Source organism: Heterodontus francisci, chromosome 20 (genome assembly GCF_036365525.1).
Source record: "Heterodontus francisci isolate sHetFra1 chromosome 20, sHetFra1.hap1, whole genome shotgun sequence".
Taxonomy (NCBI): domain Eukaryota; kingdom Metazoa; phylum Chordata; class Chondrichthyes; order Heterodontiformes; family Heterodontidae; genus Heterodontus; species Heterodontus francisci.
In genome coordinates this window covers 60684782-60712238 of record NC_090390.1, presented here as the reverse complement: position 1 = coordinate 60712238, position 27457 = coordinate 60684782, and the positions used below count along the sequence as shown (strand labels likewise).

Here is a 27457-nt window from a genome sequence, read left to right as displayed (position 1 = left end):
CTGCAAGTCTTTGGATGTGGGAGGAAGCCGGAGCACCTGGCGAAAACCCACGCAGACACAGGGAGAACTTGCAAACTCCGCACAGGCAATACCCAGAATCGAACCCGGGTCCCTGGAGCTGTGAGGCTGCGGTGCTAACCACTGCACCGCCCTTCTAGGCTTCCATTAATCCTGGACCATATAATTCACAGGAATGCAGTTTGCATGTGTAAACCAATGAAGCCACAGATTAATATTTAAAATCAGTCTCAAAGGTTAAGAATTGCTTTACATTTCAAATATCTATGTTTCAAGTACAACAAAATATTGTTCCAACAAACCTACCTGACAAATGAGTAACCCTTTTCTGGGAAAACTCTGATTTCCATGATTTGCCCAAATGGTGAGAAAGTCTGACGCATAAGCTGTTCTATAGGAGTTGAAGGATTATAAAATGTGCAAGAATGTTAGTACTACAATATACAAATATTTTGTTTCTATGAATGCTGATCGATTTGTCATACATTAAATCAATGCTGCCCATACCTGTTAAGCCTGTTGCTATACCTCCACAGTAGACAGTACAATTTGTGGAACTAGACTGATTGACTACTTCTTCAAATTTTAGATGTTTGGAACTACCTACAAAGAAAAAAAAAGTATCAGTCTCTTCAACCTGCATCAGTAGCATAGTGGTTATATTTCTGGACTAGTAATCCAGAGGCCTGGACTAATGATACAGCAACATGAGTTCAAATCCTACCACAGCACCTGGGGATTTAAATTCAGTTAACTAAATATTTGGAATAAGCAAGCTACCATCAGTAATAGTAACCAGAAAACTCATCCAGTTCACCAATGTCCTTTAGATAAGGAAATCTGCCATCCTTACTCACCTGGCCTGAGAGACTCCAGGCACACAATGTGGTTGACTCTTAACTTCCCTCTGAAATGGCCCAGCAAATCAATTTAGCCAACCACTACAAAAAAAAGTTTAAGAATAAAACCAGATGGGTCACCCAGCATCAACCCAGACAGCAGGAAACCCAGTCCCGCTGACGCTTCAAAGTTCTCTTCACGAACATTTGGTGACTTGTGACTTCAGCCGCCTAGAAGAACAAGGGCAGCAGGTGCATGGGATCACCATGCGCTGCAAGTTCCCTTCCAAGCCAGATACCATCCTGACTTGGAAATGTATCGCCATTCCGTCAAAGAACAGCACTGTTGGTGTACTTCCATCACACGAGCTGCAGTAGTTCAAGGTGGCTCACCACTACCTTCTCAAGGGCAATAAATGCTGGCCTTGCTAGCAATTCTCACATCCCATTAACTATTTAATAAATAACCCTGTAAGCAGATGTATACACAACATCAAGAGTTTTCCAGGAGATGGGAGAATAAAATCCATCATCCTAGTTGCATGCAAGCCAATAATTGTGTTGTATAGTACAATTACTTCTATGAATAATAGAATATCAAAAGTCAAAGCGGCTTATGTATGGTTTTGTGCCTTTCAAACTGGAGACAATGAGAATGCAATATCACTGAAAATAAATGCAAACAACTATTAGTCTTGAGCAAAGATGAGTTAGCACAGAAGAGTAAAAAAAAGTTTCAGGTAACAGGATTATATAAAAATGACAAAACAGAAATAGGCCATTTGGCTCAATTAGTCCATATTTATGCTTATCTGCTACATGAGTAATAGTCCTAATCCTGCATGCCCACTCTGTTCCACATCCCCTTTCCTACAATCTCATATCTAATCTATTAAAGGGAGACATGATCTCTGCTTCCATCTCAAACTCTATAGCCTCACAACTCGTGTGAAAATATATTTCTCCTACCCCAATTCAATCCATGTTGCCTTTCATTAGAAAGTTTCCATCTACTCCATCTCATTCCTTATTTTAAAACACCAATCGAACCACCCCGAATTCTAATGAATAGTCCCAATTTTTTTCTTGTCTGTGCGTTTCCCAACAGGCAGCATCCTGGCGAATCAGTGTTGTAACCCTGTTACCTCAACATCCTTCCTTAGTGTAAAGCCAAAATTGCTAACAGTACTCCAACTGCAGTCTTAACGAAGGTTTGATATAGATTCACAATTACATCAACTTTTTATACAGTATCCTCTTGCCATAAAACCCAACAGTCCATTGGCTTTTTAAAAATATTCACCAACTTGGTTTTTTAACAAGATGCTTTGATACCTTGTGAACCGCAGCCCCAAATCCATCTGCTTTTCCAATTTGCCCACAAAAGCAATTTAAAAAAAAAAACAAAATGTACCAGCTCAGAATTCCACCTGTCAATTTGTTTTGTGTATTCCACCATTTTATCAAAGCACTTTGGTTCTCAGTTATCTACTGCACTTATTTTAGTGGAGTCTTCAAATTTGGACATCACTTCCTCTAGCCCTATATCCAAATCAATGTGCACCATGAACAGAACCTATTCCATAACTGAATCCTCTAGGACAGCATTGCCCACTTCCAATCACCAATAAATTGCCCATAAATCCTGGCTTTTAAATCCAATTTGGTACCTTCTTTCCACCACCCACCCTCACTGCCAGTTCCCTAACCCCCAATCTCCAATATTCTTGTGGGGCATGGTGTCAAAGGCTTTCCACATACACTATGCTCACCCCACTGACTGCCCCCTGTGAAGAATGCCATTAGGTTTGTCGAGCACAAACTTTGTGGAATCAGCATTGGCAATTTCTAATTTTTTTCTTCATCTGGATATTTAGTCATTTCACTTTTAAAGATTTTAAAATGCTTACAACTAACTAGCCTGTAATGACTTGACTTAACTAGGTCTTTGAAAACGGCATACATTCACTCTATAAAGCTCCAAAATATAATTTCTTGGGCTCGTTACTTCATAAAGAATGTGATCCACTTACAGAAACTGGAGTCATTTTTCCAAGAAATTGTTGCAAACTGTTAATAAACCCCCTAATGTTGAATAAATATGTAAAAACAACTAAATGGTCTCAATTCATTGCAAGACCATTTGTTAAAAATTGTTTTGTTTTTGAAAGAAAAAAAGTAAACAATCAAGTTAGTAAAACTACAGGCTCCACTTCTTCACCCTTAAAAGTAGTCTTGTCAATCAATTGTGAACACAAATTCTCATCCATTGAGTAATTATGGAAAACCCAGAATCTGGTTAATGTAAAAGACAGTAAATTTGGCACCTTCAAAAACTAATATAAAATAGATAGAGAAACTCACTCTCTGGTGCACTCTTCGGAGCTGGTGGCTTGCGCGTTGCCCAGTTTGTTCGAATTTGCCGGCCTCCAAGCCACTGACCACCCATGTGCACAATTGCATTTTCTGCATCCTATGGACAACAGAAAGAATGTAGAAATGATGCAAATTCTGCCCCTTAATCATTATTTAAGGGTCACTGTGCTTCCAAACTATAAAAATCAGACTGACAGTTAACAGTGCAAACATTCATTCACAAATCCCTTTAGTGGAAGGGTGAACAAAAATGAGCATACAAAAATGATGCAGCAAACTGCTTCTAGGTCACTAGATGCTAAACTATTTCAATTTTCTATATCAATGCAATACTGTATGTGTCAATATTTATAGTTTAGCAACTGGCTTTTGAAAATTAAAAACATTTATGGTGGATCGTGAAATACATCTACAAATGTCAAGAATTTACCTTAATCCACAAGTCAACACAATCTCCACTATGTAAGAGAATCATTTCTCAAAGCTAATAATTTTTTTTTACTGCTATAGCATTTACTGAAATTGATAGCTTTTGTGTTAGCCAATGTATTAAGGGATATGGGGCAAAGGTATGTGGAATTAGGTCACAGTCATCATCTCATTGAATGATGGAACAGGCTTGCGGGGCTAAATACCTACACCTGTTCTTATGTTTACACACAACATACTCAAATTATTAAATTCTAGGCTACCCAGAGATAATCATTCCCAAAAAATTGAACAAAGAAATAAGAATTGAAATAATGAGATCACAACCAGATCAGAAGCTTGGGAATACAAAATTTCTGCAGATCAGGAATCCTACTGACAAGTTTGTCTAACAGCAAAATCTTAACTTTTGCAGATTTCAAATCCAAGCAATTCGTACTGAAAATTAAACTTCACAGAAATACAACATTTAGGGAACAGATCAAATTTTCACTATTTTCACAATATCCAATTATTGATTAGCCAGAAGGTAATCACAATTTTAACTTAACCTACTTTATATGACTTCTAATGCAACAGTCACAACAGAAACTTTCTATCTGAAGTTAAAAGCAGCAATATACACAGTGAACAAAGATGGTTCCAGAAAAGAACTCTGTGGGACTGTACTACCCACTACCAACTTGAAGCCAGATTTTAAAATTTCGTTTTTCTTTAATTAGCCCCACACCAAGAGGATGCATAGACAACACGCATGAGAATTTGTCAATGCTGTTCGGTAACCTGCCGCAATTTGCACAATAATCCTTCAAGTCCGTGTGCCTGTTCATCCCTGCATTCCTTGCAGGAGGCAGCCAACCTACCTATCCATCCAATCCTCCCTCAGCTGCGATCTAGATCAGTGACACAGCTGCAAACAAAAATCTGGACATTTTGCATGTTTAACAACCATTTTATAATCCTCAAATGAGTGCAGTAAAAAGAAATTCACAAAACGGCAGTCAGCGTCATCTAAATTAGCTGAGTGACAGGAAATAGTAGTGGTGAACGGTTGACTTTCAGACTGGAGGAAGGTATAGAATGGGGTTTCCAAGGGATCAGTGTTAGGACCCCTGCTTTTCTTGATATAAATTGATGATCTAAACTTGGGAGTATAGGGCACAATTTCAAAATTTGCAGATGACAAAACTTGGGAGTGAAGTGAAATGTGAGGAAGATAGTGATAAAAGTCAAGAGGACATAGGCTGGTAGAATGGACAGACAAACGGTAGATGAAATTTAATGCAGAGAAGTGAGTTTATTCATTTAGGCAGGAGGAACGTGGAGGGGCAATATAAAATAAAGGGTACAAGTCTAAAGCGGGTACAGGAGCATAGGGATTTGGGAATATATGTGCACAAATCATTGAAGATGGCAGGGCAGGCTGAGAAAGCAGTAAATGAAGCATATGGGATCTTGGGCTTTATAAAGAGAGGCATAGAGAACAAAAGTGAGGTGGTTATGGCAAACCTGTATAAAAGCACTGGTGTGACCTCAACTGGAGTACTGTGTCCAGTTCTGGGCACCAGACTTTAGGAAGTATTTGAGAGGGTGGAAAAATGGTTCACGTTAATGGTTCCAGGGATGAGGGACTTCGTTATGTGAATAGATTGGAGAAACTGGGGCTGTTCTCCTTGGAGAACAGAAGATTAAGAGGAGATTTGATAGAGACGTGCAAAATCATGAGGGGGCTGGGTAGAGTAGATAGGAGAAACTATTCCCGTTGGCAGAAGGATCGAGAATAGACTCCAATTTAAGGCGATTGGCAAAAGAAACGGCAACACAAGGAATTTTTTTTTAAATAAATGCAGAAAGTGGTTAGGATCTGGAATGCACTGAGTGTGTGGTGCAGGCAGATTCAATCAAGGTCACCAAAAGAGAATTGGATAATTATCTGTAGGGAAAAAAAAAGTTGGAGTTCAGGACAGAGGCAGGGAAACGGGACTAGACAAGTTGCTCTGGGATGGACACAACAGGCCAAATGGCCTCCTTCTGTGCTGTAACCATTTTATGATTCTAAGCCAATGAAATCTCAAATTAGCAGGGTGGCCTACTGTATTGGTTAAAGATAATCAACTACACATAATGAACAGTCAAAAAATTCAAAGTTGTTGCTGATTTATTTCAACACAATAAAGTCATTGTTTCACTTAAGATAGCACAATGTAAAACTATCCTTCAGATTTTTATCGTCAAAGAGAACGCTGAGCTTACAAAAATTTACCCAAAGTGGACATCAACCCACATTATAAAATTTTAGCAAATAAATACGCTACAAATATTACTGGTTTCAATCAAATTCTACAGAATTAATCTCCACTTGGAGAGGCAGGGGATTAATCAAGGATAGTCAGCATGGCTTTGTCAGGGGGAAGATCACATCTAACAAATTTGACTTAAGTTTGAGAAGGTGACTAGATGTGTAGATGAGGGTAAAGCAATTGATGTAGTCTACATGGACTTCAGTAAGCCTTTTTATAAGGTCCTACATGGGAGATTGGTTAAGAAAGTAAGAGCCTATGGGATCCAGGGCAATTTGGATCCAAAATTGGGTTAGTGGCAGGAAACAGAGGGTGATGGTTGAGGATTGTTTTTGCGATTGGAAGCCTGTGACCAGTGGTGTACCACAGGGATCGGTGCTGGGACCCTTGCTGTTTGCAGTGTACATTAATGATTTAGGTGCGAATATAGGAGGTATGAACAGTAAGTTCGCAGATGACACGAAAATTGGTGGCGTTGTAAATAGTGAGGAGGAAAGCCTTAGATTACAGGACCACGGGCTAAGCAGTGGCAAATGGAATTTAATCCCGATAAGTGTACGGTGATGCACTTTGAGAGGACTAACTAGGCAAGGGAATATACAATGCGTGGTAGGATCCTAGAGGGTTAGAGGGGCCTCGGCATACTTGTCCATAGATCACTGAAGGCAGCAGCACAGGTAGATAAGGTGGTTAGGAAGGCATATGGGATAGGGTTATCTTCCTTAGAGCAGAGAAGGCTGAGGTGGGACTTGATTGAGATGTACAAAATTATGAGGGGCACAGGTAGGGTAGATAAGAAGAAACCTTTTCCCTTCGTGGAGGTTTAAATAACCAAGGGACACAGATTTAAAGCTATGGGGTAGGAAGATTAGAGGGGATTTGAGGAAATGTTTTTTCACCCAGAGGGTGGTTGGAATCTGCAGCACACTGCCTGAAGAGGTGGTACAGCCAGGAACGCTCACACCATTTAAGTAGTATTTAGACAAGCACTTGAAACGCCATAGCATACAAGGCTACGGGCCAAGTGCTGGAAAATGGGATTAGGATAGGTGCTTGACGGCTGGGACAGACTCGATGGGCCAAAGGGCCTGTTTCTGTGCTGTATAATTCTATGACTACACCTTAATGCACTGGCTCAAACAACATCCTAGGTAGTAGTTAAGCAGGAAAATACCTCTCTGCAGTCCCACATGTGCACTACTGCTATTATCTATAAATTTGCTTTCACTTCTATTGGAGAGGAGATATCCCACCCAAAGAATGTGTGTGCTTTTTATTCATTATATTCAAATTGCAGAAACTGTGATTTCTGTATGTTTAAAAAATTTTCAAATTTCCTAAGTAAATAAATGCACTAACTGATGTGGCAGAGCATTACAGACAAAAATATACAAATCATTGGTAAGGCAGTAGTTAAGAGTTCTCAGTTGGGCATATTGGGAAACGAAGGTGGTGCAGAAAAGCTTCATTAGGACAATATCAGGGATTAGTGACTTTAGGTACGAGGACTCTAGAATTTTTTTTATATAAGATTTTGATGTAGGCAAATGCAAGTCAAATGCTTAGGGAGACAAATCAGGCCAAGTGATTACAGAATTAAAGGGAAACACTAAGCAAACCAAATCAAAGATCAAAATGTCATACTAAATAGAGCTCTCAAAACAATGTCTACTGCAATTAAGAAAGCTAAAAGGATATCAAGTTGTGCAAGGGAAGAAATTGAGTACTTTTTAAAAAAGATAATTTATGAAAGGCTTTGATATAATGGATAAGGAAAGACTGTTTTTTCAAAGCAGGAATTCAGTGATAAGAGGTCATGAATTTTAAACTGTCAGTAAGAACGAGAATAAAAATTCCTTTAAATTTGTTGAGAGTGTGGAATATTTTGCCTGATGGAATGTTGGACTCCATCTATGCTTTAAACTTTCATGTTTCCTCTAGAGAGAATTCTGAAGGGGCAGCATGTTTGATTCAGTGGTCACAAAACAACCTGAACAAGGAAATATAAACTGAGAAGTGGCACATTCAGGCAAGATACAAGGAAACATTGAGAAGGTGGGCTGTTTTTGCAACAGCTTACCAAGGGAGGTTGTAGGGCAAACACCTTCGATCTCGAACATAAAAACGGACAAACATCTGAGAGAAATACACTAATGGATACAATGTCTAGAACAGAAGGAATGGATCTACAGTTTGTTCAGCCATGTTTTCAATGACTTGGAAACACAAACATCGTGACAGTACTCTGCATGTCAGACGTTCAGCTGTTAAGTATACATCTTGCAATCTAAATATGGGGCGAGTGTTGAAATTTAGCGTTAATGGTTAAACTGTTGAGTAACTATATTAAATCCAGGAACTTACCAGTTTACTGTAGAAAGATACAAATCCATAGCCTTTAGATTTCCCTGTTGCCAAGTCTTTTACAACACGAGCATCCCTGTGTAAACAAATACAACTGAAATCAGTGAAAAAATGTAACATACCCCTGAACAAAATAAAAAAGGAACCACACACACTGTATTGTCAGCACAAGTCAACTTTGAAAAAAAAAGGGATTTTTATAATCCCACCATAATAACTAATTGTTCTATCCTGTTACAGCTTAACCTTTAGTGTAGCGGTAAATAGCAAACATGCAAAATGTAGAATCCTGAACTCTGTTTCACCAATTATACTGAACTGGAAACCACAAACTCAACAGATTTTAAACACTAACCCTCACTAGCACTAAACTGAGAAATAGTCTGTAGTACAAAATACAATTCAGATTCCAATTTTCCTTAACCATGCATTTCTATATAGAGCCTTTAATAATGTGTGTTCTACCTAGCCACACAAATATTTGAAATATAAAAATTCAGAAAAGAGAAAAAAAATAGGAATTAAAAAAGGCATACATCGCCTGTTAACTGAATTCTTTATTTTTCTTGGTATGGTCAATTCTCTACCCTCTTTTTGGACTGTGGGCAGCTGTAAATTTTGAAAAATTGAGACTTTCAGAAATTTAGTAAATGAATATGAAACTAAAACAATACTAAGCACACCAGTACGAACAACAATTACATAGGATTTGTAAGCACGTCAATAGGATTGGGAATACGAAATTCGCACTATATAGAGCACATTAAAATGTTAACAATCAAGTCTAATAAATTTATAAAAAAGAGAATAAATAGAAATGAGAAAAAAAACTACAACTGAGTTAATGAACTTCCAGTGTGCACAGTTCCTTGCAGTTAGCCATGGGGATCCTGTCCATTCTTAACAGCAATTCTGTAAAATAACCAGAATGCTATTACTTTTAATTATGACTCGAACTACAAAAAGCTGCACATTTCTCCATTATTTTCTGTAGCCTGTGTACAAGCAGTTTTATAAGTGCTCTTCTGTTGAAATTTACACTGATTTACTATTTAGATAATTGAAGTAGATGAGAAGTGCAAAAGCAGCAATACATACGAGACCAGTCATTACAATACAGGTAGTTGACAGTATATAAAGGATACTCAAAAGTGTAGGTTTAAGCGCAAACACAATTTAAAAATGGTGTTAATTTATGTATTTGAATGCATTTTTATAATGTAGCATGTACTGAACCTTGCATTTTTGATTAGAGGTGTCCAGAAACAGCAAGCACTAATGTTGATGCAATGGCCCTAGCATGCATCGTGAACACAAATATTTCCAAAGTCTGCCAGCAACACCTACTGGTAGAAAACTGGTACTACACAATCTCGATTGCCTAGTTGAGTAAATGTCTGCAAATTTATATATTGGCCCATAATTTGATGGAAAAATGGCTAGTTCACAGAGCATGCCACTATTAGTTCATTAAAAGAACAGCAATTTGTGGTAAGAGGTACACCGTGAGTTGTGAATTGTCACAAACTGCCGGATGATTTGCAACAGTTAGCCTCACAAAAACTGAATTTTGCCGTCAACCACCCCATGCACGTCAAGAAATTTTCTATATTTGTGCCATAAATATGAACTACTCGCTGCACAAAGTTAAGACTGCTATTTCACAGCACAATGGGGTGATTAATGATCCTGACGTCCCACTCGAGGCACAGAAAGGGAAACAACCGAAACTCAAATTTCACACCTCCAGGTTTTTACTCTTACTTCCCTATCTCTTTTCTCTCTCTCATCTAATCTTCCTTTCCCCTCGATTTCTTCCTCCATTAAATTTGACTCAATTCACCCTATTTTGTTCTGTTGTGTGTTGTATCTTGCTCTATCCTAAAACTTCATTCGTTAAGGAGATAACTATTGGTCCTGTCATTAACCAAGGTCTGAGATGTGCTATCAACTTACTTCCAGTAATTTGCAGTGCAAAAATATGGACCTGTAGGGAGACACTGAAAAAAAAAAACTCACTATACTCGCTATGAGATGACCCGCTCCAGCAAATTCTTGGGCCAGTGTTATGGACGTAATAATTAAGGCTAAAGTACTCCTGCATTCACTTAACCAATTGTACATACATGGCAGACTTTCCCGATAATGGAAATCTAATAGGTTAAAAACATTTAAAGCACATCATATTGGTATGGTAATTTAAATTATTCAGGCCTGGAATCCATGAACATATTTCTTGAAAAAAGCAAAAAAGAAATTGTAACTGATGGGTGTGGATTCCACTGTCTCAACAAATGCCCATTTATCATGCTACCTGGACTTCAGAGCGCTCAAGTTTTGCTACACAACCCGCTTTTTGCAGGTAAGGATATTAAATTGGTAGGTCGTCTGCTCTGATAGCCAAAGTAGGTCTTACCATCATCCAGACAAGCTCACCTATCTCTGAAAAAAACTGAACATACAAACTGCAGACAGGTTTCTTTGATTTGAGCTCAAGTCCTTTTGCACACACATTGCTGTGGACTGAACTGCAATGGCAGAGTTTCAAACTCAGACAGAACTCCCCTAACCAGTTACATTCATAGCCCTGCAGTCCCCAGTACCACCAACGTTCTGTGTTCAAATCCATACTCAAGCATAACACTCAAAGAACTTAAAATGCAACCATATTCTATTCAACTTGTTTAATTGAATATGTTTTAGTACAAAGCCCTACTCAAAAAGCAAATTGAAAGCAACTTAATTCCCAGCTTCTGATTCAGTTTCATAAAACACAGCTACTGGAAGAACTGAAAAGGCACTCAAATTTAAAAATGAAGTTGTGCAAATCAAGTCAACCTGGGATACGACCAAGATTGCCCTCAATCACCCAGATCTTCACAATACAAATAGTCAACAAATGAAACAAAACCACATAATTCTTGTAGCATACAATCTACTACGTAATTTTGCTTTCTCTTCAGTCATTATGTAGTGACCTACTTGCAAAGCATCCAACGGTCTATAAATTATTTCCTTTACAGCTCAACACAATATTCAGTGACAATATTTTAACAGTAGCCAAATCGATAACTGATTATTGCCCTTAAGGCAGAGTTGGTACGCACAAAATATCTGAAAATAAAACAATGCATGACATCAAATACAACAGTCCACTTAAAATTACATCGGAGTGAAGAATTCTAGCAGCCATGGATCTTACAAACAAAATCAAATCTTAAAACATTAGCCTAATTTGTTGGTAATCTACGTGGCCCTGAATATTTTGAGCTGTTTGTGGTACTATATCCATCAAATATGCTCCAGAGGTGTGAATGGTAGCCACTTTTGTATTAGCTGCTCACGTTGCTACTGACCAGGAGAAAGCTTGGGCTCTGTGCACAGGCAACAAAAACATAAATCAAAACTATGCTCACCAACAATCAGCCACTGAAATATCTAATACAACAGCCAACGTCATGGTCATTACACATGTAGTGACTGCAGCCAACCAAGAGTTTTTGTTTAAATTTCAAGCTCTGAAGTTTAAAATATTGATTGCATAAGAACTGCAGTTACATTACAATTTCAGCTGAAAAGCTGCAAAGATCACACCACCTTCAACTTGTAAACAATGGGGTACATAGAAAACAAGTACTACATAGAGTTGCAAATGAAAACTACTTTAAAAACCAGTTACACTAACATCTGACACTAAACTATTCCTTACGCAGATTTTAAAAAGAGTAAATTACACATTGTAAAATTTACAGAATTTCTGAAAAAGCTCTAAATATGAACTTTCTGAACCAGATTGCACAAATTACAATATGCTGATTCAAAGTAAACTGTTCAAGCACCCAGAGCCCATTAAAAATCCACAAATGTACATTAAATCTGAATGCAAATCACTTCTACTACAGTTGATATTTTTGATTAGATTCAATAAAGTTCCTAACCAACATAAAATTTGTGCCACTGTCAAATACAAGAACAGCACTTCAGAAAACCATATACCAGGAAAATAAACTCCTAAGCCTAGACAGAAAAATTTAGTAACTGAACCACATGATCTGCATATATTGAAATAATAGTGCAAACAATATTTGAAATCCATGGCAGTTATATACATAAACTCACAGAAGACCTACCACAATTTGGACAATACATGGAATTAGAGTATATATTGTATTTGATATCCAAGGCATGGTTGAGGGCATAAATGGAGACCTAGTTCTATCTGACTTCCATACAGCACAGATTTAATCAAAGCTTTAGAATAGGTTAGTTGGTATGCACCTTCCTACACATGAAAAAGCAACACAAATGGGCATTTTCTCCTTCAGAGAGTTTCTCTTGGAGCTGCTTTGGATAAAAACTCCAGCTCAAAGCAAAAAATATATCTTCTAAATCTATGGGTTATTTCAGGAAAATATGAACCCTTAGAACCACTGAATCCAGAACAAGTGACTGAAAGCAGCATTACTAGTGTCCTTTTGAAGTCCGAATGAAAAAGCTTATCGTAGCCGAGAAAAGCCAATAGATACTACATGATACAAAGTAGGTAGCGTGAAACACAGGGTTCACAGGCCAGGTCTAAAGTAAAAGGTGATCGCCATTTTGACTTAGATTTATAATACAAATATGATCAGACTTCTCTGAGTTAGCACTAGCTCTGTTCCAGCAGATACAAAAAGGTAACAAATACCTGAACTACCACTGTACCCCTAATTTTGATTTCATGAATTAGGGTAAATAGCGGAGGCGGAGGGGCCGCGGAGGAGGAGGGGGAACGGTTGTTCCTCCAATGCTATGCAGCAACGAAAATCTCCCATGCAAGTTGAGCACCAATCAATTCCTTTAAGTTACCACAAAAATTTTTTTATAGGGACCACACACTTAAAGGAATCAGCTGCACACTACAAAAAAAATTAGAGGGTACATTAAGGAGGTGGGGAGTTTGGGTACATCCAGAGATATCCATCTTCATCTGATTGCCCAGTAATTTTTAATGTGTGGCCAAATTTTGCCATCAATTTTCAGACCTGTCGTTCAAAACTATGATAAAATATCCCTTTTCTCCTTTTAGCAGCTCAAAAAAGTTACTAAACTATTACAAGTTACTTATTAGTCCATAGCAGATCCTACAAGACAGATCTCCTTCCTATAGATCTTATTTTAATAAACTTGAGTAAAATGACTTCAAAGAACTGGGAGAATGCTATTGCCTTTTCCTTATTAAAAATGTTTATATCCTCTTCACTTGGATTTGACAGAACTCAAGTGGGACTATCAGTTTCAGTGCTGAATTGATTTTTTTTTTTTAAAAACAGCTCTGATGAACAAAATGCTCAATGTGCAATGTTTGAATTTTAAAGAACTGGAAAATACTTACGATATTCTACCAAAGGGTGCGAATGCAGATTTTAGATCCTCTGTGGTTATCTCAGGGCTTAAGTCACCAACAAACACGTGAAAATGATCTGAGAAGACAATAGCAACAAATGCATATCTTCAGTTAAACTCAGTATCGTCCTTCACTATTCTTCCCTCTAAATTTAGATTAGACCATACAATGAGAAAATGAATATTTGAAATAAAATCAATTATATTACCAGTGTCATGGGAGTTTTTTTTCCCCTTCTGTTTTAAAAACTAAGGGGGACTGTGCACCTTTAAGGCACAGAGAAGCTTTTAGATTCTCTGGGCACGGTGTGCCAGCAGCAAGCCTGTTTCCTAAGCAACAGAAGGAGAGAGAGGAGGTCACACGCTTTATTTTATTAGTTATCTGTGGGTAAAGGCTGGCTAGAACCAGTTTAATCTGGAGACCAACCAAGCGTGCTCCATTAAGAAAAAATCCCCAGAAAGGAAATCTTCGTATCATTGGAGGTAGCAGATTCCTTTTTACTTCCAATCTTTAAGTCTCTGCCTCAGGACTGACTTTCTGTTGCCTTTGTTTTGCTGGGAGTTCTGGAATTTTCAGTAAAGTTTCTACTAAAAGACTACCAATTTTAAAATCCAAATAGACCTGCTGCTATACTCCTTGTTGCAAGAACTGTGTGACACCTGCTATAACCAAAGTGCTTTGAATGCCTATCCATTAAAGACTGTGCGTCAAATTCACCTGGAGACTTTGAGTGATATTTAACTATTCAACTCTGGGACACCTCACTGAAGCAGGAACATAATCCACTAAGACTTACAACCAGTTATTTTGTTATTCCCAAGAAACAGCTTTAATTTAAATCAAAATGAAACCGGTTAACCATTGGTTTTTGAATGTGTACATGTATATGAAGGTTAGGAGGAATAAGAAGTTATAAGGTTTTTAGACATAGATTCATCTCAATATTGTTTAAGATTTAGTTTATTAATAGTTAATTTGTTGTTGTTTAAAGATACCTGGTTTGGTGTATTTTACTCTGGGGGTCAATAAACTGTTTAATTTAGCTAATTTCCGGTAGTTGGGAAAACTTTAATATGCTGCGACCTGTCGAGTAATGGGACTGAATTGACAGTGCATTGCTCCCGCCTTGGTCCTAACACCAGCCTCCGAGGCTTGGTTTTATGTGGTGGGGGGTGGGAGAAGCTTGACACTGAAGACGACATAATATCCTATGAACAAAGCCTAAAAGTGATGGACTGCTTAAAGGGAACAGAAGTCAAAGGAATTGTCAGCAAGAATTTAAAACCAACTGTCATACTTCACTACTCTGTTGTAATTCTATGAGGATAAGTATCTGGATGTGATACTAGGATTGTCAGAAGGTATTAGAAGTTTTACACAGAAAACAGTTAGCTAAATTTTCTTGCAAAATTTGCTAGGAGCTAAAAATAACTTTGCAACGCTAAGTGTCAACTGAAAAGAATTTCTCTTCAGGGGTGTAGAGTTTGAGTCCCTTGCCATTAACATCTTGCTAGCAATATTTCCTTGACAACTAGTTATACGCCCACGTGGGAGGGGAAAAAAAACAGTAAAGAACAGATATATGGAACAAATAGGCATAGAACCAAAATAATGGCATGTAGACTTTCAGGTGAATAGTTTCAAATTAACAGAAGTGAACAGAATGTGGATAAAAAATGGCCTGGTGGGGGAGGGACAAAAATCAACAAAGGTAGTGAATACATTGCCAAAGAAGCGGTCTGATCCCTTCAAATAAGTAGGTTGAGTATCATGTTGAGATTGGAGTTTTGTTTGCAATGGGCAGTAGGCCAGGATTGATTAATGGAAATGGATGAATATTTACAAGTCTTGCTGCATTACCTTTAAGATTCAAGTTTCTTCTACACATCAATTCTCAGGAGATTGTATGGGAATTATATGTGGAAAGAACTAGTTTAGTTGGCCAAATGGCCTTCCTTCATGCCATGTTTTAAGCCCTAAACCAAACAAGACACAAAATGTAACAGCACAGATTGTTTGATCCAATTGTGCTCACTATAATTAACTTCAATGCAATTCTAATTTCATCAAGTGTTATGTAACTATCAGATCCAAAAAAGCTTGGGTAGTACTACAGGATAAGATTCTTTTAATTTTGGGGATTTGAGTTTGAATTTAGCCCAGATTAATGAATTTAAATATTTCACATCCACTCATTAGAAATGTCCTATGCAAGTTAATTTTAGGCAGTCTCAACCCAATTCCTGGTGTGCATGGACCCATAGCACAAAATTGGCAGTCTCATTTAGGGGTCACAAAATGACTGGTTTGCAATGTGGAAAATTTAATTAATCCTGCAGAAAGTGTTCTTCTGAAATTGGGTTTGAGCCACACTGCTGGAACAAAGAATGAGCTGCATTACTGAGAGTCTATACCTGATTCTAACATGAATGTCTAAAATGGAAAGAATCTTCCAATATGGTACATTTCTCCATTTGAACTGTTTAGTTTGAAACACTTTTATTGCAGCAAGTTAATAATGTAGGCACAAGCTGTGGACAATTATGAAAACAGCTGAACACTGTGGATTACATGTAAAAGGCATGGCAAACAGCTTCCCATTACTAATACCATTAGTTTACATTTTTCTAACAAGAATTCAAACAATATCCTGAAAGTATTCACATTCTCCCATACAGAACTTTCAATAAAATTATATAAACAGAAATAGACCAGCCTCTTCAATGAAGCAGCACAGGAATATTTGTATGGCCAATTTACTTATATCCTATAAACACCAAGTAGATTGGAAAACAGCCATCGATCTACTTCTATTTCATGCTGGTTGGATTCCAGAATCAAAATTTGCATATTTCCATTATACATCTTGAATTAACCATATGTAGTTTTGTAACTAAATATCAAGCTTTCAGGAAACAGCAAACAACTCCCAGAAAAAGAGCAATGAAACAGGAAGTCTTTTATCAATTCAAATGTTGCACAAATGTAAACGAGCATCAATAACTTATCCAGATTGTAAAAGAACAGTTGTAACATTTTCATCTTCCTTTTCTTTACACCCACAAAGAAACCAAAAACAAGAAAAACAAGTTTTCAAATTGGACAAACAAATTTGACTCAATATTCATCTGGAAAATGAGCATCAAAAATTTAGAAAATCTAGTCAGAAGGAAAAATGTTTTCATATCAATTCCAGGTACAAAATATGTGGATGACTTACACTGCATTACTGGGTTTAACATTTACCCAACTTAAATTCCAGCTCTTGCACTTAATTACAAATAGTGCTTCTCTCTTCCTCTTCAGGACCTTTCAGTATTACTCCATTCTTCAGTAGAGGCTCCCAGTTTAAGTGGGAAAAACTTGGTTGCAAAACTTTAAAAGTTGCACCGGAGCTCTTCAAAGCAGAGGGTTGAAATCACATCCTTTCAAATGTGAAAAAGCACTAGAGCTTGACACCATTGCTATACATATGTAACATTCTATTTATTGAAAGGCAAGTATAAAAATCAGCTTCAACACACTGAATAAAAATCAAGAAAACAAAATACTTACTAGTTGTATCTTTCTTCTGGCTACTTGGTGTTGTTGCCCAATTTACTTTGACTTCCTGAAAAGTAATTTAAAAGTGAAGCACTTCATTAAAGTCAATTAGAATTTGCTTATTCTTACACATGAATATACAAGCATTTGTAAGTTTTAACAGTACATGGTATGATGAAAAATATAGTTTTATTCCTACACTATAAAAGATGGAACCATAAAGATTTTTCAACTGACACCGAAAAAACCAGCATGGATTTGTAAAGTGCAGGCCATGTCTGAGGAATGATTGAATTTTTGAAGAGGTAACTAAAGTTGTTGACAGGGGAATGAATGTCGATGGATGTTATTTTTATGGGCTTCCAGATGAAGTCCGTCATAAGAGACTGTTAGCTCAAGTTGAAGCTCATGGGATGGAAGGAAAATTAGTAACCTCGTTAGGAAATTGGCTGAGTGGCAGGAGACAGAGTAGGGATAACAGGCAGGTACTCCAATTGGCAGAATGTGACTAGAGGTGCCTCGCAGGAACTTTTTAAACTATTCACCATATTTAATAACTTAGATGATGGGATCGAAAGCTATGTATCGAAATTTGCTGAATACACCAAGATAGGTAGCATTTAAGCAGTGTAGCTGGAAGCCTAAAATTTCAGAGATGTTGACTGATGTGAATGGGCAAAACTGCAGCAAATGGATTTCAATGTAGGCAAATGTGAGGTCATCCAGTTGGGACCTAAAAAAGGACAGAACAGGGTATGTTCTAAAATGGTGTAAAGCTAGAAACAATGGAGGTCCAAAGAACCTTGCAGGTCTAGGTACACAGATTAAAATGCCACATGCAGTATAGAAAAATAATCAAAAAGGCAAATGGAACGCTGGCCTTTGTATCTACAGGACTAAAATATATGAGGGTATAAGTCACGCTTCAGCTATACAAAGCCCTCATTAAACACCACCTGGAGTACTAAGAGCAGTCCTGGGCACCAAAGCTTGGGAAAGATATCCTAGCCATGGAGGGAGTGCAGCAGAGTTTACCAGAATGATACCTGGACTACAAGGGTTAAATTATGAGGAGAGATTACACAAACTATGATTGCATTCCCTAGAGTTTAGGTAGTTGAGATAATTTGATCCAAGTTTTCAAGGTGTTGAGGGGAACTGATGGGGTCGATACGGAGAAGCTATTTCTGCTAGGTGGGAAGTCTAGGATGAGCAGGTTTAGCCTACAAATTAGGAGCCAGACCTTTCCAAGTGGAATTAGGAAACCTCCTACACGCAAAGGGCGATAGAAGTTTGGAACACTCTTCCGTCCATGGCAATTGATCCTCCATCAATTTTAAATCTGAGATGGATAGATTTCTGTTATCCAAAGGTATTAAGGCATGGAGAAAAGGCAGGTATGTGGAATTAGGTCACAGATCAGCCATTATATGGAATGACATGGAACAGGCTTGAGGTGCTAAATGGTCTACTCCTGTTCCAACGTGACCACTGTGTAAAAGGTCTTATGTTCACATTTACATTACATTTCATTCATATTAGCTGTAGCTTAATAGGTGCATTATGGGAAGTTAAATGTATTTATAGAATTTACATTTCAGAAATAGGCCAATAGGACAGTGCCAGTATTTAAACTCCATACAAGACTCCACCACCTCATCTCCTGCCATCCTGCCCCCTTGGCCCTCTATTCACTTCTCCCCCATGTATGCAGCAAGCCTTCCCTTAAATGTGTTAATGCTCTCTATGGCAGCAAGTTTCACAGTCTCACCAATTTTTAAAAATTGCTATTTCTTTAATTGATCTGATGGCTACTTTATATTTATGGCCCCATGCTATGGGCTCAAGTGGAAAATGTTTCTCCACATTCACGCTCATCAAAACCTTTCATTCTCAAGAACTTTACCAAATATCCTTTTAGTCTCCTCTTTTCCAGAGAAGCCTGCTCAATCTTTGCTGGTAGTTGTATCCTCTAAATTCAGACAGCACTCTCTCAAATGCTTCAATATCCTTTTTGTAGTACGGGAGACCAGAATTGCACGTTGACTCCAACTGTGGTCTAACCAAGGTTCTATATAAATTTATCTTCCAGTTCGTTTTCTATTCCTCTCGAAATAAGTCCTAGAACTTTCTTTGTACTCTATGGTCTGATCAACTTGTATATTTGAGGTTAATAATTCAATGTGTTTTGGTTAGAATTTTTCATTCATTACTCAACGTTAATGTTATCCCCACGCTTAGATCGTCCAGATAAATTGTGATTCCTTTAGTTTGTATCAACAACGCTGGAAAGTTCCCAACTAAATAAAGCACCATGTAGTTATAGACAAGTTGAGCGAGTGGGCAAATGTATGGCAGATGCAATACAATGTGGATAAATGTGAGGTTATCCACTTTGGTGAATGGTTATAAATAGAGAGGGGAATAGGCAACGAGACCTGGGTGTTCTCGTACACCAGTTGCTGAAGGTAAGCATGCAGGTGCAACAGGCGGTAAAAAGGGCAAATGGCATGTTGGCCTTCATAGCGAGAGGATTCGAGTACAGGAGCAGGGATGTCTTGCTGCAATTATACAGTGCCTTGGTGAGGCCACACCTGGAATATTGAGCGCAGTTTTGGTCTCCTTATCTGAGGAAGGATGTTCTTACTATAGAGAGTGTGCAGCGAAGGTTTACCAGACTGATTCCTGGGATGGCAGGACTGATGTATGAGGAGAAATTGAGTCGGTTAGGATTATATTCGCTGGAGTTCAGAAGAGTGAGGGGGGATCCCATAGAAACCTATAAAATTGTAACAGGACTTGACAGGGTAGATGCAAGAAGGATGGTGGGGGAGTCCAGAACCAGGGGTCATAGTCTAAGGATACGGGTTAAACCATTCAGGACTGAGATGAGGAGAAATTTCTTCACCCAGAGAGTGTTGAGCCTGTGGAATTCGCTACCAGAGAAAGCAGCTGAGGCTAAAACATTGTAAGTTTTCAAGAAGGAGTTAGATATAGCTCTTGGGTTGAAAAGGATCAAAGGATATGGGGGGATAGCAGGAACAGGTTACTGAGTTGGATGATCAACCGTGATCATAATGAATGGCGAAACAGGCTCGAAGGGCCAAATGGCCTACTCCTGCTCCAATTTTCTATGTTTCTATGCAGTCAGAGTCAGAGAGATACAGCACTGAAACAGGCCCATTGGCCCACCAAGTCTGTGCCAACCAACAACCACCCATTTATACTAATCCTACATTAATCCCATTTTCCCTTACATCCCCACTTTCCCTCAATTCTCCTACCACCTACCTACACTAGCAGCAATTTACAATGGCCAATTTACCGATCAACCCGCAAGTGTTTGGCATGTGGGAGGAAACCGGAGCACCCGGCGGAAACCCACGCGATCACAGGGAGAACTTGCAAACTCCGCACAGGCAGTGCCCAGAACCTAACCTGGTTCACTGGAGCTGTGAGGCTGCGGTGCTAACCACTGTGCCGCCTCAAACTAGAAGCTACACAAACTAGTACATTATGATTGAAAAATCAACAGCTAGCTTTTACAGTTTTAAGAAAAACAGCTCCACAATTAAAACCACTATTGCTGGAGGCTCTTTCTAACAGAACTTCCCTATATTATAAGTAATCTCCAAATAGCACTTTAGCATTTCAGCTACTCAAATACAGTTAGAGTTTATTATAAAATTTGGTACCTCTTCACAGTCACAGCTGAGAACTAAGATCTACTGGATTATTCTTCAAGAAAATTTGACTTATCAAATGCTAATTACATACAGAACATTTTTTTTTTTTGAAGGGGCTAAAGCAGAGTTTAAATTTCACTAGATATTCTTTATAAAATTTCCTACTAACCTCTAAAGCCTGCAAAAAGCAAGCCAATGTATTTTACTGCGCTACTAAAACTAACTGTGGAATCAGACACAGGCATTGTTCCAAGTATTACAGCATTATTTTTATTTTTCCAGCTTAAATGCTCTCCTCACTCACCCTTTAGATACGATAGCTTACCTTACCCATTATTTTACGGCCATTCATTGCAGCCAATGCAGCTGCTGCATCCCTATGCTCGTAGAATTCCACAAAGCAATACGGATCATTGCTTGAATGCTGCAAAACAGAAAATCCAACAGAAGAGTTCACCCTTCTGCTTGCGGTTTGCTGAGAAGAAAAATTCATGAAAACTTAGTACAAAGAAACCAAATGAAATACTTACAGATCTACATTATAGCCTTTTACTTTTATAGCCAATCTGTCCACAAACACAAACAATTCAAAAGGAAATTACTGAACATTTAACAATCTCTGAACATTTTTAATGTTATACAGGGCTTCCCCCAGTTTTTAAATATAAAACAGTACTTTACTAATTGAACCCTAAAATCATTAGTAAAAATTGCTAACCTGTTGGCCAATTTCCACAGCCAATGGTTTGTGCGGCAAAGAATTGCAAAAGTTAAACCCTCAATATTTGCTGAGATCTGCTGCAATTGCTGTGACACTGATCTTTCCCCGTCTGTCATCTGTAATCAGGAATGGAGCTGAAAGTATGTCTCCAGTGAAGGGAGTTATTTTTATCTGGGAAGGTATATATGACTACTGCCACGAGTATCAGTTTTGTTTTTAGAAAATATTTACCTGTAAATCAGATTTGACTAAGAACAGGCAGGTGAAGCAGCTCGAGTTCATTAAATGTCTTTATGCAAATTGTAGTTGCTCACAAACTTGAATAGGAATAAATTCTACTAGATCATTAAGGCGACTTGACGACTAACCCTGAGCTGACTTCTATGAACTTTCAAAAATGTGTCCACTTCATATATTTCGGTAAAAATGCTACAAAATAGATGTAAAGTAGGAAACACTTCACAGGCTGTTTTTGAAAATTCAAATATGCTACTGCAATCTTGAGCTAATATGAACAATGTGATTACCCATCCTAACACCAAATGTGCCCTTGATTTGGTGTACAGTTGGTAAATGCTCTCAAGTTGAAATTCACGCACAAACTCAGGTCTCCAAAATAAATGAAACCCCCAACAGTTAAAGCCAAGTTCTCAGCAAATGGAGTTGAAGCATAAATTACTTTGCATCTCCAACATTATCAATTACAATTCTAGATTTTGCACGCTCCAAAATTACAATTTTGAAAACACAAATACACCTATAAACACTTTAGATCATTTTCAAAAAGAACAGCTGAATGATGTTTCAAACCCTATAATAATTAAGCTTACAAACTTAATTTCGACCTCAACACAAATGGACCACATGGTCAGTGCAGCAATGCTGTGTTGAAATAAAGTCACTTCAACATTGGTGTACTGATACAGTATCATTTGTGGGGACTAAAAAGGCTTTGGTTTACTAGTTTCATATCTCGCTTCTCCCTTAGTGACATAAATGAGTTAAATTACACTGAATATCTGCATGGGTAATTTTTGAACAAAAACTAGTAAACTCAAACTTTATGTACATTCTGAATACAATTTTCTATTGCAGAAACCAAAAAGGTCACAGTAGAATTTTAATTAGACTTTTCTTGAAAAATACAAAGACACTCTTCTGTACATTGAAGATAATTGCATTTGGACTAAATTTTTAAAAATGAATGGAACCATATATTTATTAGTCAAAGGAATTCTAGAAAATAGTCTAGGACACTCCAGGGAACTACACTTTGGGTAGGTGCAGGGGCAGAACAGAAATCTTAACAGGAACCTACTCCAATACTCAATATTTACTTCATCTGCATTTTGAGGCCCATGCAAGTGCGAGTACTAGATGCAGTGTAACATAGGGAAATGAATTGGTACAATGCAACATCACTCAAATATCTACACTTTACACAAGAACAACTGGTGGCAGGTTGCTGCAGTTTTACAAAAATCCCATAAGCAGTGAAAATATCTGTTCCTGGGTGGGAATCCTGCCAAATCACTCACTAAATATAGGTTTCATCTGAAGCATTTTTTATTTTCTGTGCAATAACCTGGACAATATGGTTCAGATGATAGTGTCTTCTTCATAGAGTGCAGCATTAATCTATTGTTGCTTTTTCACAACATTTACAATTATATTCTGATATTCTGACAAAGGGATGAGTTATAAAATTAGCATGGCAATTATGTCAACTTTTCTCACTGTCGCTTTTTGCAAACAGTCCAATCTTCCAAGCTTATAAAGACTAGAAATTATAGCCAAAGTAAGCCATTCATGTCAGTGTCTTTGCGCCAGCTCTTTTCTAGTGCAGTGCAAAACAAATCCCACTGCTTGCTTTCTCCTCACAGCACTAAATCTTGTTCCACTTGAAATGTTTATCCACTTTTCATCAAAAATATTCAATGGTCTGCTTTGACTGCTCACCAATTTGTGCACTAACTATTCTGTGTACAGAAATTTCTAACTTTTGTCTTCATTAAGGGTTTTAAATTGATGACGCCTCATTCCCATTTTCTGACTACAGGAAGTCTTTCCTTATTAAAACCCATCGAAAAAAACTTCTATTTACGTTCAATGTTTTTTACTTTAACGGAAAAAGTCCCATCATCTCAAACCTCTTAATTAAGCATCCCAACATCTTCCTTAAAGCGAACTACACAACAGAAATCAGTGCCACTCTGGAAATAATTAGTACAAGACACAACCTGAGCTTCCCCTCATTGTCTTTACAAAATGTCAATATTTCATAACAGTTCAGATAGCAAGTGACTGCTTAATAAGCACCATATAGAAAATATAGTAATAGCATTCATGCAGCAAAGCATAAATGAATGTTTAAAACTAATGAATGTGCTAAAGTGATACAATCCTTAAATCCCTTAACCAATAACAGTCTTGACTGTCAGTATTCTCAATCTGGGTCAGTTAGGTTCTGAATTCAAATCACCACTCCAGGAGACTTGAGCACATAATCTAGGCTGCCAGTCCAGTTTAGTACTGAGCAGCACTGCACTGTCAGAAATACCTTCATTTCGATGAGATAGCGAATCAAGGCCATGTCTGCCCTCATAGATGGGGTAAAAAATTCCACAGCACTATTGGAAGTGCAGAAAAATTCTCCCAGTGTCCTGACCAACATTTATCCCACATCTAACATCTAAAATAAATGATCGCCATCTTATCTCATTGCTGTTTCTGGGACTTTGCACTGCACAAAATATATTTCCCTACATTACAGGACTGACAACACAAAGTACTTCACTGACCATGAAGTGCTGTGGGATACTGAGGTCATCAAAAGTGCTATACAAATGCATGAATAAGTATGCAATAAGAGCCAATTTTAAAAGCCAAGCTCCAATGAAATTAACTGCAAAGTTGCACCACATAATTAACCACAAGCAAGTGGATTTAAAAACTCCTAAAATTATCTTAAACCTTAAAAGTCATAAAATTTGTTGAAGATAATTTTATCTGCATTACTGAGGTAACCTGGACAGGTAGAACTATTAAAAGATGCCCTTTATCAACTAGAATTCACTCAACTATCCCATCAATAAAATGAACAGTTACACCCCACAGATGACAGACTACATACTAGCTTCCGCTTGGTTATTACTACAAATTGTTACATAACTCTCCCAAGAAAGGTGGCGTGTTAGAGAAATTAAGAACGAACCTCACTCATAGGAACGCAGGAGTAGGCCATTCAGCCCATCAAGCCTCCCCTGCCATTCAATATGATCATGGCTGATCATTCACTTCAATGCCTTTTGCCCACACTATCCCCATATTCTCTTACACCATTTGTATTTAGAAATCTGTCAATCTCTGCTTTAAACATAGGCAATGACTGAGCTTCCACAGCCCTCTGGGGTACAGAATCCCAAGATTCACAACCCTCAGAGCAAAGAAATTTCTCATCTCTGTCCTAAGTGACTTCACCCTTACTTTGAAATTGCATCCCCTGATTCCAGACTCCCCAAACAGGGGAAACATCTTAGCTGCATCTACTCTGTCTATCCCTTTAAGTATTTTGCAGGTTTCAATGGGGTCACCTCATTCTTTGAGACTCTAGAGAATCGCTCTTCATAGGACAGTCCCGCCATCCCGGAAACAAGTCTAGTGAATCTTCGTTGCAACCCCACTATGGCAATAATACCCCTCCTAAGGTAAAGGGACCAAAACTGCATACAGTACTCCAAGTGCGGCCTAACCAAGGTTCTATACAATTGAAGCAAAACTTCACTACTCCTGTACTCAAATCCTCTTGCGATAAAGGCCAACATACCATTAGCCTTCCTAATTGCTTGCTGCACCTGCATGTTAGCTTTCAGTGACTTACTGACAAGGACACCCAGGTCCCTTTGTATATCTACACTTTCTAATCTCTTACCATTTAAGAAATACTCTGCACATCTGCTCTTCCTATTCGTTAGTTATTTTGTTTTTGGTCAATTTTGGTGAATTCTTGTCCAATTCGGTATTCATTTCCTGGAGATATCCAGCATACAAACCTCATCTACTGTAAATATTCAACATGTCCATCATTCCCTTTTCATGGAAGACTGATAACGGTGATAGTCAAAGAGGCCCAAATTGCTCTCAACTAAAGGCCTGCTCGGGTCGGGAAAACGAACCCGACCGATCCACAGTAGACCCGAGCCCAACCCAGCCCGAGTCCCTCCAATTTTGCCCGAGCCCGACCTGACTATCCCTTTACTTACCTTCCGACTGGGAAGCTCCATGAAGCTGCAACGCATGCATGATGACGCCTTGGTGACACCACTCACTCACTGCGCAGACTCAGTTTTATCCCGGACTCCCAGCTCAGCCAAGTTTTTTATTTTTAATACTTACCGGCAGAGCACTTACCGTGAGAGTCCGGCCCGACCCAACCCATGTCGTCGGGTCCTGGTCGGGTAGCAGGCCTTTACTCTCAAACACCCTCTTTCCTAATATAACTGTAAAAGTTGGGCTGATTTTTGATATTGCTTGCAAGCTTTATTTATACTCCTTTTTCTATCTCCTACTATCTGTTTTGTCACCTTTTGCTGTTCCTTGCAACATTCCCATTCTCCAGGATCTGTGCTTTTTTTTTTTGCATGCTCTGATTTAGTTTATCTCTCACCTCTTTAGTCATCCATTGGTTTTTTGGCAAATAGAACTCTTTTTCTTTAGGGGCATGAACTGGATTTGTATCACATTAAATTATTTTTGAACACCTCCCACTGATCTTGTCATTTTACCCATTCACAGATTTGCCCGGTTTACTGTGGACAATCTCTGTCCCATCACACTGAAGTCAGCCTCAACTAAATGTAGAATCTTAACAGCTGTTGCACATTTCTCCCTTTCAAACACTACATTTGAACTCGATGACATCATGACCTCAGTTAGATAAATTTCCATGCAGTTAGGATGTTAACTCAATCTGGTTCATAGCTGAATCTAATAAGGCATGCCCCCTTGTAGGTTTTAGGATATGCTGCTGCAGAAAACTCTCACTCAAGAAATTCACTGCCTTTCTGACGTGTGCTAGTCTGCTTGTCCCAATCTGTGTTAATGTTAAAATTCCCCATTAAACCACTCTGCCTTTACATCTACCATGTCACAACTGCCACCAGGGGGCCTATACACAACTCCCACTAATCTTGAAACCTTTCCTATTTCTTAATTCCAGCCATGAAGTCTCAAGCGCCTGACAACCTTTCATTACATCCTTGATTATTGAAGTAATTTCATCTTTAATCCTGAAGACTACTCCTCCCCTCTACCATTTTCCCTATCTCTTTTGTAGAACTTATAACTTGGCATATTAAGTTCCCTGTCATGACCATCTTGAGCATGGCACAGTAATGGTCACCATGTTGTAACCTCCCAGTTGAATTTACACCAGCAGTTTGATTTGTTCTTTGCAAACAGACAGAAGATAAAGAATGCTTATTTTGTCCACACACCCAAACCTGTCCTCCTGCTTTACTATTTTAAAATCACTTATTTGCTATTTCTCTCTCCTGCTTCACTTTAAATATCTTAGTTTCCCCCTTCTCTGTATTGCCTAAAGCAAAATTTCTGACTGTTGCTCGACTCTCTTCCCTTGTTATTGAACCAAATACTTTTTCCACCCCTCTCCCCAAACCCCTCCCCCTCTTCATTTACCAGTTTAAAATTCTAATGAACATCCTATTTATCCTTCCCGCTGGACCCAGCCCGATTCAGGTGGAGCCCGTCCCAACAGTCCAGTTCCATCCTGTCCC

At 38.3% G+C, this 27457-nt stretch overlaps 1 protein-coding gene across 2 annotated transcripts in view; it reads right to left on the bottom strand.

Moving 5' to 3' along the window:
• tial1 (TIA1 cytotoxic granule-associated RNA binding protein-like 1) overlaps positions 1 to 27457 on the bottom strand; it is a 35134-nt gene that overhangs the window by 3293 nt on the left and 4384 nt on the right. Inside the window, exons 3-9 of one of the 2 annotated variants that reach the window (XM_068052897.1) lie at positions 21267 to 21416; positions 17268 to 17322; positions 13701 to 13788; positions 8327 to 8402; positions 3222 to 3330; positions 526 to 621; positions 325 to 409 (exon numbers count right to left, since the gene is read on the bottom strand). In XM_068052897.1, the coding sequence (XP_067908998.1) occupies positions 325 to 409; positions 526 to 621; positions 3222 to 3330; positions 8327 to 8402; positions 13701 to 13788; positions 17268 to 17322; positions 21267 to 21416 (659 nt within the window). Of the gene's footprint in view, positions 1 to 324; positions 410 to 525; positions 622 to 3221; positions 3331 to 8326; positions 8403 to 8862; positions 8942 to 13700; positions 13789 to 17267; positions 17323 to 21266; positions 21417 to 27457 lie in introns of those variants that run through there. The other variant, XM_068052898.1, reaches the window with a different exon arrangement.